Source organism: Lygodium microphyllum, chromosome 14 (genome assembly GCF_053477565.2).
Source record: "Lygodium microphyllum isolate KBCC chromosome 14, Lygodium_microphyllum_v1.1.10, whole genome shotgun sequence".
NCBI classification, from domain to species: Eukaryota; Viridiplantae; Streptophyta; class Polypodiopsida; order Schizaeales; family Lygodiaceae; genus Lygodium; species Lygodium microphyllum.
This window is the reverse complement of record NC_141148.1, coordinates 109,569,302-109,583,483: the sequence shown is the minus strand read 5'-3', so window position 1 is coordinate 109,583,483 and position 14,182 is coordinate 109,569,302. Positions and strand designations below refer to the sequence as shown.

At 41.6% G+C, this 14,182-nt stretch overlaps 1 protein-coding gene and 1 pseudogene across 1 annotated transcript; both read left to right on the top strand.

Annotated features, from left to right (window-relative positions):
* The first annotated feature begins 1,303 nt into the window (after window positions 1-1,303).
* On the top strand, window positions 1,304-1,749 carry LOC148025975 (glyceraldehyde-3-phosphate dehydrogenase, cytosolic pseudogene; annotated as a pseudogene).
* Window positions 1,750-2,483: 734 nt separating this feature from the next.
* LOC148025974 (uncharacterized) lies at window positions 2,484-10,361 on the top strand. Its single transcript, XM_087692034.1, has 2 exons — window positions 2,484-3,113; window positions 10,265-10,361. The coding sequence occupies exons 1-2, from the start codon at window positions 2,575-2,577 to the stop codon at window positions 10,359-10,361; spliced, it is 636 nt and encodes a 211-aa protein (XP_087548160.1). The 5' UTR covers window positions 2,484-2,574.
* The last annotated feature ends 3,821 nt before the right edge of the window (window positions 10,362-14,182 follow it).

Below are 14,182 nucleotides of genomic sequence, written 5' to 3'. Positions count from 1 at the left end.
GATCTTACCAATATAAAATCATGTTGAGGGCAGATCTTTGAGAACGAAGACCACTAGTGCAGTGTGTAAGTTCTTATTGGAGGAAATTTTCTGCAGGTATGGTTGTGTGGGTAAGATCACTGCGGATCGTGGTGAATTGGATGCAGATGAAGCTAGGGATTTTTTCTCTCAGCTAGGAATCAAGTTGGCTCTAACCACAGCATATAATCCAGAGGGAAATGGGAAGAGTGAAAGAGGGCATCTGCCGATAGTGAAAGCATTAGCCAAAGCATGCAGCGGACGGATTGGAGAATGGCCGAGACTTCTACCATTTGCTTTGTGGGCTGATCGTACGACTCATAGTGTTACCACAGGATATATGCCTGCAGAGTTGATGTATGGTCAGAAACCTGTTATGCCGATTGAGACTTGTGCTTTGACTTGGTCAGTTTTACCTTGGCAGGAGGATTTGACGAGAGAGGAGCTCTTAGCTCTTCAGATTCGACAGTTGGAGAGAAGACCTGAGGATATTCAGCTAGCTATTGACAGGTTGAAAGTTGCTAGACTAAGGAACAAGGACAGGTTTGATAGCAGGCATCGCTTGCGGCCTAGAGCAATAGAAGAGGGAGATTGGGTATTGGTCTTTGATAGTAGCCTTGAAAATCAGCATACTGCACTTCGGAAGATGGTGAAAAGATGGTTTGGGCCATACATAGTCAGACATGTTTTTGATAATGCAACATATGAGCTGACTGAATTGGATGGGACAGTGCTTAGAGTGCCTATTGCTGGAAAAAGAATCAAGATTTTAAAGAAAAGAGATGATGAGAATTATGCATTGGAAGAATTTTCAAGAGAAGAGCAACGACAAGAAACTCCAATGGAAGAGACAGATGATATGGCTGATAATCTTGTTGATCTACCGGAAATGCATAACGAAGAGATTGATCTGTTTGTGGATCTTGATGATAACGATCATGGGTAATTGGCCCATCCGGAGGATGCACAGGATTAGAGGGGGTGGATGTCGTATTGCTGCGCATTCGAGGTGTGAAAACCACCCGAAAGTTGTGTGTGCAATTTGATACTTTGTGCATACTTAGTTGTTGTGATTGCATTTATGCTCTGCGTATGAGTATAGTAGCGAGCATGAAGGGTTGCTTTCAGTCTATGTTGAACTGGGTCAAGGAGAGAAGACATTACAACTATTCAAACAAATGCACGAGGAGGATATCTCTCTGGATAGTATCACACTTGTCTGTGCTTTAAAAGCTACAAAGAAAGTAATCATATCAGCACCTTCTGCAGTTTCCCCAATGTTGTGATGGGTGTTAATGAGGAAAAATACAAACCAGGGATGCAAATTGTATCAAATGCCAGTTGTACAACGAACTCTCTAGCTTCGCTTGCAAAGGTTATACGCCAAGAGTTTGGAATTATTGAGGGTCTGATGACTAAGGTCTATGCAACTACTGCAACTCAAAAGGCAGTGGGAAAGGTGCTACCTGCGCTAAATGGCAAGTTGACTGGCATGGCATTTAGAGTTCCGACTCCTAATGTTTTAGTTGTTGATTTGACTTACCAACTAAAAAAAAAGATGCTTCTTATGATGAAGTTAAGGCAGCAGTCAAAGCTGCGTCTGAAAGCTTAATGAAAGGGATCCTTGAATATACAGAGGATGATGTGGTCTCTACCGACTTTGTTGGAGATGAGAGGTCCAGCATCTTTGATGCAAAGGCAGGCATTGCTCTGAACAAAACAAATTTATGAAGTTTGTGGCATGGTCTGACAATGAATGGGGCTACAGCAACCGAGTGGTGGATCTCATCAGCCATATTGCTTTGGTTGCTGCTGGCAAGAAATATTGAGATCTTCTAATCTACGCGACTTCGAGGTTGGGCCTGTCATTAAGCTGGTGGTTTTTGTGTAACACTCAAGAGTTTTTACTTTTTCTGGGACAAAGCCGCACTTTAGGGGAAAGGAGCCGCGCTTTGGGGAAAAGGAATAAGCTAATCGGGGGGAAAAAGAGGAGGAGTGCAGACAGAGGAAGGGGAAGAGAACGATGGAAGAATTCTAAAAAAAAAAGCTCTGAGCGCGGACTGAGTGGGAAGTCGTATGCAAAAGAGAGAGGATTGGGAGAGAAACAGGGACGAGGAGGAAGGGAGCTTAGAGGAAAAACAGGGGAGTGCTCTGAAATCGTGGAAGAGGGAGGATTGGAGGGGGAAACAAAGAAGATGACGGAAGGGGATTCCTCACAGAATTCGTATGGCACCGGACTAAGCTTGGGTTGTAGACTCATGGCACGGATCCTGTGATGACACTGTTTGAAAGAATGAATGCACCTCGGCATAACAACTACGCAGGAGAGAATTAAGGGGATAAGACGGAATTTTTCGAAGCAGATTAGAAAGGGAAGACGATGCCGAAAGTGAATAGGGAGGAGACGTTGATACTCAAGATGATGAAGAGGACACTTGCCATAGCCTTCCGCCGTTCGTTGTCGTTCGTCGCTTCGTCTTCGTCATCATCGTCGTCAATTTTCCTGCTGCGGTGCGCTTCGGTTTCGGGAAGTTTTTTCTAATATTTGAGTTTGGCATGGAAGTATCTCTGGATGTGGAAGCTATTGTAGCCCGAAAACCACTGCATCTTTGCAGATTACCAGAAAAGTTAAACCTTGCGGTTTCATCCCCTCAAAGAAAAACTGCAGACTTGCACCTTGTTGGACGCCACCCTGAGATGTATGAGCCCTGTGATGACTCTTTTGCAGTTGTTGATGCTCTTCTAGCTGATCAAACAAATCTGAGAGAATTGGAGCCAAGTTTGTGTTTGGAAGTTGGATGCGGTAGTGGCTACGTTATTACATCTCTTGCACTTATGCTTGGTGATACCAAAGGAAAGGTGCAATTTCTGGCTACAGATACTAGTGAAGCTGCAGTGAACACCACAATCACAACCCTTAAAGTCCACCATGTCCATGCTGATGTAATTGTTGCAGATCTTGTCTCGGGACTTGAAAAACAAGTAGCTGGAGCAATGGATGTGCTGATTTTTAATCCTCCTTGTGTACCCACACCAGAAGATGAGGTTGGTGTTAATGGGATAGCTTCTGCTTGGGCTGGAGAAGCGAGAGGGAGGCCGTCATCATACTGCAGAAGAAGATCCAATCTTCAAAAGGAAAGGTCCCTTTCCCTTTCCTCTGGACAGAAAGCATGGCTGCTATGACCATGTGAAAGCACGATGGCTTCTTAGAAAGAGCTCTGATTATGTTGCTGCTGCTTGCTTTCTCAGAGGTAGTGAAGATCATCCAGTCCATATCTATTAAGAAGGCAAAGCTCTATGATGCAGATCCACTTGTCCTAAACACATTCCGCAGCACAAACATCTCCTTCTTGGTGGAGTGAAATTGCTAGAGGCTGTAGGATTCAGCCTACAGACTGAAGGAGACGAGGTTTGGGCTATCAGAGAGGATGCCAGGATCAGTTTTATCTCTGCATATATAAACAAACCTGATTGCCTATAGTTTCTCTGTCAAAACGAGTGGTGCTGGTCACATTTGGAGCCTTCAAGAGCAGCTGTAATACTGATTCTAATAAACTTCAATGGAGTTTGTTGGGCCTCTACTAGTGATAAGAAAAATGGAACACTCATGCTAAACAGATGTTAGAAACTTAAACGCATCGAACAGAAGTGTTTTCTGTTGTTGTGATGTGGAAATATGGTATTTGCTGCAAATGAGGATCATCTGGTTTTTATCCATACCTGCAGAGGTTGACAAGACTGTGTATTGTAGATAAACTCCATGGTTTTCACCAAGGTTTGCCATTCGAATACTAGCAGTTACTGATTATGGACAGCATGGAATGTTGAGGCTTTTCTAGACTTTAACTGAATACAATAAGCTTCTGGTTCTGCACATTCAAGTTGCTGTTAAACTTGACACGGTTTTTGTGCTTCTTGTAAGGACAGTCTCAGATTGGCTAGTTAAGCAAAGTCAAGTTAAAAGAACTGGCTATTTGAATACAGAGAATGGGATCTTTTCTTCTCTAAAAGACACCAACAAAGATAAGGCATTGAATAATAATGTGGAATGCGTATGCTGGAAATGCCCGTCCTCTTCGCATATTTGTTGAACTTCTATCCTGAAATTAGTCAAGGTCTTCTGTAGACACGACTTTTCTTTGCTTTCGAAACCCTTCGACAACGCGGCTCCATCAAAGCCTGCGAGGCCATCGATATAAAGAAACCAACCACCAAGGGTAAGGAGGGGGTCGAGACTTGTCACAACCTACCAAGCCACACTGCCAACAAATCGCTGAGATCAAAGCTAAGGCCCCTGATACCTAGAGATGAATTTGGTGCCTAAACATCAAGGAATATGTCCTAGAAGCATAGAAACAAGACCTCATAAGCCTAGGAACTCATACTCAAAACCTAGGAGGCAAAGAAGAAACTATACACACTAACATAAATGCTCATGCTATGATGGGTCCCCAAGACCTTATTGAAAGCACAAGGCTATTATGAGGGCAATGCCTTAATATGGGTGCCTAAAACCAAGAGGTCCAATGGCATTATTCAAATTCCACCCTCAAACTGGACCACACAAAGCCCCATGACAGATCAAGCACTAAAGTCGCAAAAAAGACTCAAGATACAAAGCCCATAGAGCCCAACACCGTTAAGCCTGCAAAGCCTCAACAGGTCTATCGACCGAAACCGCAACTTGTTGACTCCAAACCAACCCAACCTAGCACTGCTAGTGCCTATAAAGCCTCACAAACATCTAGCAACACAATGTCAAAATCACAAACCACTCTTAGCGCACAAGAGGCTAAACCACATACTCAAGAGCAACCACAACCCTGTAAATACCAGCTACTGCTGAGTTGTGGAGTCCAGTCAAACCCTAGCCTTTGGCAAGTCTTAAACCCTCCCACGAACGACGATCACTTCCTACCTTGGCCTCAAGAATTAGCTAAAAATATGGGGGATACCTTGGTTTTTTGCCTTCGACGCTTGGATGCCACATGTACCACACTTGCTACAAGCTATGACCGAGTAGACCTAGGTCTTTTAGATGATCCTTTAGAAACGGAGGTACGTATGCTGCGTTTCTCATGGCAAGAATCAGAATTTTATTCATTAAGGCTCCCCAGGAAGCTTTGAAACCCATTGCCACTAAGATTTCGTACAACCAAACAAGCACGCAAGCAATGCCTCATTACATCTTATGACAAGGGCACGGTCCTCGCCAACCATTGACCAAGAAATTGAGTTGAAGCAGTTGGATGACAATGAATCCTTTTTCTTGCAAAAATGGTATGCTCTTTGACTTCAAGGGGAGCAATAAGGCTACCAAATCATGACCAACACTGAGCATAGACGTGCAATCATGACCTCAAAATATGACCCAAATTACATAGCTGCAACCTCCTATAGAGTGTTGACCACCATTCACAATCGGCCACTAGAAGAGCACATCATGCATCACCCCTACTTAGATTTCATTTTGAAAACAAGGGAGGAGTTACACATGACCACTAGAATAGACTGTAGTGATTTCCTACTAGATGTCCTCACCTACATCACTCATGTAAGCATCCGCTAACCTGTCAACATGGACCAGTATGCTAACATGGAGTACAACCTAAACTTCTACGTTTGGCTCTTGTGAAATTAAAACATCGTTAGCATGCTTTGAATGGCCTTAACCTTTCAACCTCAAATCCTAGGAAGGATTTTTCTCATTTCCAAAGGGGGAGGGGATAAGGTGGAAAAACATACTTTAAGAAGATTATCATGGATCTTCATTGGATTGTGCGAATTGTGAAGAAAATTTATATTTCTGTAATTTTCATTTTTCTATAAGCGCATAATCACTCTCTACTCATTATCTTAAGAAAACTAATTGTGAGTTGTGGTGTTATGGCAAGGACCCACAATGGTAGGTCATGAGAAGAGCAGCAAACTTTGGTTCTCGGAAGAAAAGAAAGCTAACTACAGCCTGTCACTAGAGACAAGGGCCTTCAATTAGTTTAGATTCAGGCATGTCATGAGCTTGGAAGATGTGGCCATGGAAGAATAAGTTGTAGAATAGATAGTGAAGTAATGCAATATGTAGAAGTGCCTAGAGAAAGTCGAAGGCAAGTTGTGGATTATGAGAAGTGCGCAAATTCCTCCAAACCTTCAATAAGAATTGCGGCACCGTAACTGTGCATGAAGAAAAGGAAACCCACCAGGTGGAGGTCAAGTTGAGCCCTGAGTTGGTGGAGAGAGCGTTGGGCCTACCCAATAAGGTCAAGAGATGACCTAGAAGAGATGTGTTTGATATGTTGGGAATGGAACAGATTTTGGTCCACACTAATGATAGCATTAGTCTCGTCGATATCCCAGATCCAGAAGTCTAGCTGTAAGAGAAGATGGTCCATGCCTTGTTCTCCAATCATAGCTACAATGCACTGATGAGCTGGATCAACATATAGTATGTTCGAAATCATTGCAGCCAAATAACTAGACGAAGTAAACTTGAATGGCTTCATGTGAAAGACAATAGAAACTTTAGATAAAGCACTAGCCATAGATGGAAGACGAGTGGGGCAGGAGGTGAGTCTCCAGCCTCTAAGGCAAGGAGAAAGAAGTCATCATCTAAGGCCTCAACCATTGGATTTGGCAGGGTCCTAATGGTCATCATCAGAGAGGCATTGGGGAAAGCACAAGAAGATTAGGGAGTTGGAAAAATGCCAAACATGTTCCCTCTCCACTAAGATAAGAGCAATCCAGTGAGAGAATTGTGAGTGACGAAGAAGGGGAATAGGAAACACGGTCTAGCCATGGAGAGGCTAAAAAGTCTAAGAAGAAAACCCCCAAAGGGAAGGAGGAAGAAGAGAGAAGGAAGATAGAAAGAGCTAACTACCTCAAGGCCCAAAGGGAGTCCAGGGAGGCAAAAGAGGAGAGAAAGAGAAAAGTTGATGAAGAAAATGAAGAGTTGAGGAGGAAGGAAGAGGATGACATAGCTTTAGCAACACACATGTCCATAGAGCAACACTCAAGGGAAGAAGAGTTGGCTGCCATGAGCCCATGTAGAGACGAAAGCCCAAGTTCTAGAACCCAAGTGCTAGAGGCTTTAACATCGCCAGCTACAGAGGGCAAGGGTAAAGGCTTGTTGCACCCACTTCTAGCCAGCCTAGTGGCGACCACCCCAACAACCACAACCACCCAAGTCTCTACACCTAAAGTCGATGCCAACAACATCATGGCCTGGGTGTAGTTTTTGGTCAATAAAGAAATGGCCTAGGAGGGAGATAAAGGAGTTCGGAAAATAGGGACAAAAATACTAACAACAGATGCGATTCAAGTAACGATCCTAAAAGATAGAGAATGAAACATCCACAACCACTACCCCCACTGCATTACCCTCATCCATGAACTATGATGACTATGTTAAGGAACTTCTATCACAGCTTAAGAGAGAAAAAGAAGAAAACAAAATAGTTGTTACTGAGTTAGAGGCTGAAAAGGAGACTACGGTAGCCTTTTAACTAGAAAAAACCCACCAAGTGGCCATGTGTCAAAGAGAAATAAATGAGCTAAAGGAGGAGCTCAAGGCCAAGGAAGGAAAAGAAGAAAGGTAGCAAGCAAAGCTTGTTGAAGAAACGCAGGCTCTCATGATCATGCAATGACTGAATGAAGAGCTAATAGTGCTATACAAAGAGTTGCAAAAGGGGAGATGAAAAGCATCCAAGATGCCATGGAGATGTTAGAAGTAGTACGAGAAGAGAGGGCCCAAAGGTATCAAGAGGACATAGAAAATTTGAAGAAGAAGGTAGCCTTAGAGCTAGAAGAACAGAAGAGATTACTTACTCTCGAAAAGAGAATCAAAGAGCCATTTACTACTTCTTCTTATGTTCCATTACATTCTTTGAAGGATAGAGATTTGGAAAATCAAGATCTTAGCAAAGGTAAAGACAAGAAACTATCATTTACTTCTTCTCGTGATCCCTTAAAGACAAAAGATTTGGAATCTCCAACTCACAATACTAGCAAAGGTAAAGACAATGAACTATCATATACTTCTTCTTGTGGTTCATTAAATCCCTTAAAGAAAAAAGATTTGGAAATCAAGATATTCTTTACATGTTGCATAACAAAGGTAAACACAAGGAGATAATCGGGAGCAGTAAAAGTAAAGAAGAATTTGAAGAAGACATATTCTCTCTTAATTCTTTCCCAATTGATATGACTATTCTCAAGCCTTCTCCCCAGAAGTATAATGCAAAAATTTCTACTAAACTTCCCAGAGCTCCTCCAACATCTTGGACATTGTCCCCAAACAATGAACAAGAACTATGCTATGTGTTTGCTAAGCTTCCCAGAGCTCCTCCTCCAACTTGTTGGTTAGAATAGAGTTCCAACCTATTTATTTATTTTGTAGCGAAAGACTGCTAGGTATTCACTTTTGTCGGTTTAATTTTATTATTTTCTAACAATTGTGAATGCTTCAGTTGATGTGTAGAGTAGACGGAGTTGGCATTGGAAAGCACTGGACGATAGTACATATTCAAATTACTTAGAAAAATTTATCATTTTTTATGGGTGCACGTCTTATCATTAAAGGTATGGCGCTAATATTTATTTAGGTGTGCTTATTTATTGAAGCACTTGACAAATTTTTATTATTTTGTATGCACATGGGCGCATAGTTTAAATATTCATTCTTGGATATTGTATTTGGGCATAGCTTGACACTTGGGCCACCCAACTGCTTTATTCTTTATTTGGACAAAAGCAAACACAAAAGCTAAAGCATGCTAATTGTAAAATTGGGCTATTGAATAAATTTATAAATACATGCTTTGTGGAGCGCTTATACAAGGCATGGGGGGAGATTCCAATTGGTCTTTGTAACGTGTCCACCTGTTCCCTTTCAGGACACATCTTAGCAATCCATCGGAAAGAGAGTCTAGAAAGCTCCGCTCGACACTTCAATGGAATGTTACAGGGTTTGCGATTTAGGACTTTTTGCGTTTGCCACATAGCGGAAGTATTTCAACCGTTCCCACTTAGGACCGCAACCTGAATCAGGATTTTCCCTAATAGTCATTTTCCTAAATGGCAACTAGCGTCGATGTTAGGGCCAGGCAGACAGTCGGGGGTAACTGAAGCTGCCTCTCCCTTCAGGCCTTCAACCTAAAGCATTAAATATCTTTCTGTCCTTTGGTTCCTTGAGCAAACAATGCAAACAATGCTCTCTAAACTGTTACAAGCATAATTAATTCTAGTGGTCATTTATTTGGCCAACTGCTAAGGAGTGAATTTTTCTCTCCGAATGCATCCAGCATTCGATCCGGGATCAATTGTGACTTGGCAAGATCCTCAAGGGTTTGTTTGTTCACCCTTTTGTCCTTGGGTTAGGGCCATATCCTATTAACCCAACTTAACCAATACCTTAGGTTTTATTAACAGTAAATCCTGGCGACCATGTCGCTCCAATTATTGATTGATCCTTTATTCCCAAGCAAATACCTAACTCCCTTAACTTGGCAAATTTTCCCAAGAAGGTGATATAAGAGGATGACTACTCATCCTCTAGCAAGTTAAACTTGTGCAAGAACTTGCCAACCTCATTCCAAGGAATGGCAACTCCCTTGTGATCAAACCACAAGACCATGCGACATTGCAACTTATTGCACAAGTGTCGCATGTATTCCATGGGATCATTTCACCCATCGAACGGTGTTTTTTGGTCAAGGAATTATGATTAGACAAGAAGCAAGGTTTAGGGTGTCATCTTACCTGACCCATTCCTAATTGCACTAGGCCGACAACGTTCAATCCTAGGGATTCCAACTCAATCCGAGTTTCATCATTTGAACGAGTGATCCTACTAGGACTTGCATTCACGAATCATGCCACTAAGCTTTTAAGATTTAATGCTTAAATGAACCATGCAGTCTTTCCCTAAATATAACTTTTGATGAATGAAATTCTTCGTACGATGAATGTGCAACATGCAACCTTTTCCTAACTAGTACGTAGTTAAATGAGATTCATGCCCATTGAAGCTAGAGTTAACCTATTTCATGCAGCCCTTAGAATCTTTTCCATGCTTTACTATTTTCTATGGTTGATAATGACTTCCTTAATGAATCATTATAAAGAAGATTTATCTAAAAATACGACATGCCATTAATCTTTCCATGCCTAATCAAAGGTGCACTTTAATAATTTCGACCTTGTAAAGATAGGCAATAGGTGTTCTAGACCATCATTTTGAAATGCACAAAAGGCAACTTACTGATAAGGTCCTAAAATGCGTAGACAACTTATGTTTTTTTTTTTGGTTCATTCTATTGAAAATACCAATGACCAACTTCATATCATAAGCTAATTCTAGTAAATTTCAAATAGCCAATTTATTTCAATTGTGTTTAGCTAGGTGGATTTGACATGCATAAGTGCATCCTAGTCCATGAAAATATCATGCATAATGCAATACTTCTATGTGAAATTAAAATAGAAAAAAAAACCTGGACTTGTGGGCTCGGAGAAATATCCACCTGAATACTAGGAGATGAACCTCTTGCAGGTGCGCCTTGTGACTTTTTAGGGGCCATCATAGGCGTGATTTTGGCTTCTGGTTTGCCTTCGTGGTCTATGAATTACTCGCCTTGGTATGTAACCTCAAGATCTTTGCCTTTCTCCCTCATACACAGGATATTCCTTCGCGGGTCTTCGGATGAATGGTGCTTGTGGAAAAGGGCTTTATGAGCTTCTTGAGGAAAAATCGGGGTGGCTAGGAATGGGTTTACGGATGGCTTGTGGGCTTTGAAGCCTATTTGCGGAAAGGCTCTTACGATGGGTCTTGCAGGAAGGGGGCTTTATAAGCTTCTTCTTCTTCTCTTCAAAATCCCGGGGCTAGGAATGGGCTTATGGGGGATTAGTGGGAAGGGGGCTTAGGAAAGCCCCCTTAGAAGCTTCTTGCGGCGGACTGATCCATGTGGAAGAGGGAGGGGGTAATCAATAGAAATGCAAAAGAAGACTACGACTGGAAATTGGCAACTGGTGGCGATGTGGACTACGACGTCCTCTCAGTCTAGCGGCGATAGGCTTCCACGGCGGCGCCATCTCCAGCACGGCATCCTCTTCCTTTTCTCACAGCGCAGCACAACCGTCCTTCAGCACAGCGACCTCGCCCTCTCCTCCTTTCCTCCCCACTAAGGGTGGTTTATATAGCTCAGGGGGGAGAGGGGGCCTCCCCCACATGGCCATTGCATGGCTCTCTCTCCCCCTCCTCATACAGCCCACCACTTAACTAGGCCCATCCCCCCACACTCCCTCTCCTCCAGCCATGCATCGACTAGGGGAAAAGGGATAAATATATACAAAAAATTGCTTTAATAATATCCATTTTTCCCCTCCCAAGAGGGTGTTTTACCCACGGTTTGCAGATTTGAACCCCCGGGCTCACTTTTCCCAGATGGAGGACTCAATTTCTCGCATGCGGGATACAGATTAACTGTCGGCACTGAAGATAACCATTGCACGAGTTTTACGCGGTGTGTGGGAAGTGAATATTCATGAGCGGGAATATTACAGTCTTTTTGCCTCATGTCATGCAAGTCTATTCTCTGGATTTTTTAGCTTAAAGTAGAGTTATTTGTTATTGGGGACCTTCCGGTGCTCATTGCATATGCATACAACATCCGATTTGCGCACCACCTCTAGTTCATTCACACCCAACTACCCTTATTCACCCTTGCATATATAGGGTTTACATGCCTATCTCTCAACAAAAAACCTTCTAGATGTACTTCTTCTGTGATAAGTAGAGGAGCCCCTTTGAGTGATCATGCATAATGCACATCCCAAGAACATGTGAGGCTTGTCCCATGTCCTTCATCTCAAAGTTGTTCTTGAGCTGACCTTTCAAGGCATCCAACTCATCATGAGCACTCCCAGTAATCAACATATCATCCACATAGAGGATCAAAATCATAAGGCTACCATCACAAGACTTCTTCATGTATAAACACGATTCATATCACTAGAGATATTATCCCTATGAATGTATAAAATCATCAAACTTGTGGTACCATTTCTTAGGTACCTACTTAAGGCCATAAAGACTATTTTGCAATGTACACACTAGATGTTTCCTGCCATGTTCTGGAAAGCCCTTAGGTTGCTCCCTATAAATCTCATCATGTAAGCTCACATGAAGAAAATCCATCTTGATATCCATTTAGTAAAGATCGAAGTCAAGATGAGTGACCAAAGCTAGTATCAACCATAGGGTAGTCATCTTCACAATAGGTGAAAAGACTTCATTAAAGTCCACATCATATTCCTTCTTAAAGTCTTTAACAACTAAACTAGCCTTGTATCTCGGCTTGGAGCTTACATAGGGGTACTTTTCAACTTGTATACACATTGATATAGCAAAGCATGATTACCACTAGGCAAGAAACCAAATCCCATGTATGATTTTTTTGTAGTGAGTCATACTCTAACTGCATGGCTCTCTCCCAAGAGTGACAATCATATTTGTGCGTGGCCTCATTATAAGTAATAGACTCATTAGCATCTGTCACCACCATAACACAATCCATAAAGGATGCAAACTGTATAGGCTATCATCTATCTCTAGTAGATTTCCTCAAAGCTAGTTGTGGGGCTTGTATATCCTATGGAGCATCAAGGATCTCAGCCACTAGGGCATCAGCTATGCTGTTGCTATAGGCTATCTAGCTAGCTATATAGTAGTATGAGGTTCCTCCTAAAAGATCACCCTACCTATCTCAATAACATATTGAGGCTTCTTATGCATTTTCTCTTCATGGAAAACAACATCATGGCTGTGGATAATCTTCCAAGCCTATGGATTCCATAGGTGATAATCCATCTCACATGCATCTCCATAACCAATAAAGATGCATTTCCTGGTGGAAAGCCTCATAACCAAAGATATGAAAATGAGAATATGAGGTAGGTTTTCCAAACTATATCTCTTCTGTAACTTGATAGTCAAGAGTAGTATACATGGGGACTAATTTATCAAGTGTATGGTAGTAGTAACTGCCTCAGACCAAAAATGTTGTGGTGGTAAGTCTGCCTGGCTAAGCATACTACAAACTCGCCCTTGAATTTCCCTATTCATGCGCTCAGTCATACCATTATGGGGTGGGTGTATGGGGTGGTCAACTAACACTTACTACCTCTCTCATCACAAAACTGCTCAAAGGCTTCAGAGATATACTCATCTCCATTACTTGACCATAGGCATTTTAGCCTATGTTGATTTCAACTTTGCAATCCAATCTCTGAGCTCCATGATATACTTAGGTAAGTACAATCATTAAAGGTTGCTTGCTATACTTGAAATGGTTACTAAAGTGCTTCATTACAAGTATGCTCATATACATGCCAATAATCATGCTACTTATGATTCTAAAAACATACCTCATGCCTCTGGGGGTCATCTAGGAATATGTGTGTATCATGTGAATTTATTATATGAGATTTTTAAATACCACTTTTGTGTACTTTTGAAAACATGTAGAAGGGTATCATATAAAAGGATTATTTAGAGATTGAGTAGATTGGTTCTCAACCAAAGCAATCCAATGTTGAAATGTAGCCAAGACTTCTAATTTCTGGTTGATAGGATATGCCTAGACCTTATGCATATAGTGATCAATGAGGATAATGAAATACTTCATGCCACATGACTTGCAAATGCTAAATTAGAAAATTTGAAACTTCTTATATAGTTTAGAAATTCCTAATATAGTTAATATTTGGGCATATGGTCAAATCTTGTCCCCTTACTTGAAAGTGGAGTCTACCCTAATTACTATATAGGTTGTCATTCCAAGTCCCAATTTGAAGCATGGCTTAAAATTTAGCCGCATGGCAAAATCTTTATCTCTTATTCAAAAGTGGAACTTGGGAGATTTCCAAATTCTCTAATATGGTGTTTGTAGGGCATGGAACCATAGATATCTAAATGAACAAGAGCAAATGGCTCACCCATGCATGTCATATGAGACTTTTTACGTGTATTACAAGTTTTCCTATCATTTAAACAATGATCACAAGACTCAAAGCACTTATAGTCAAGGGGCGGAAGATACTTCAAAAAAAAGTAAGCATTTTTATTCCTTTCAAGGACGTATGCCCAAGGAAACAATGCCAAAGAGATACA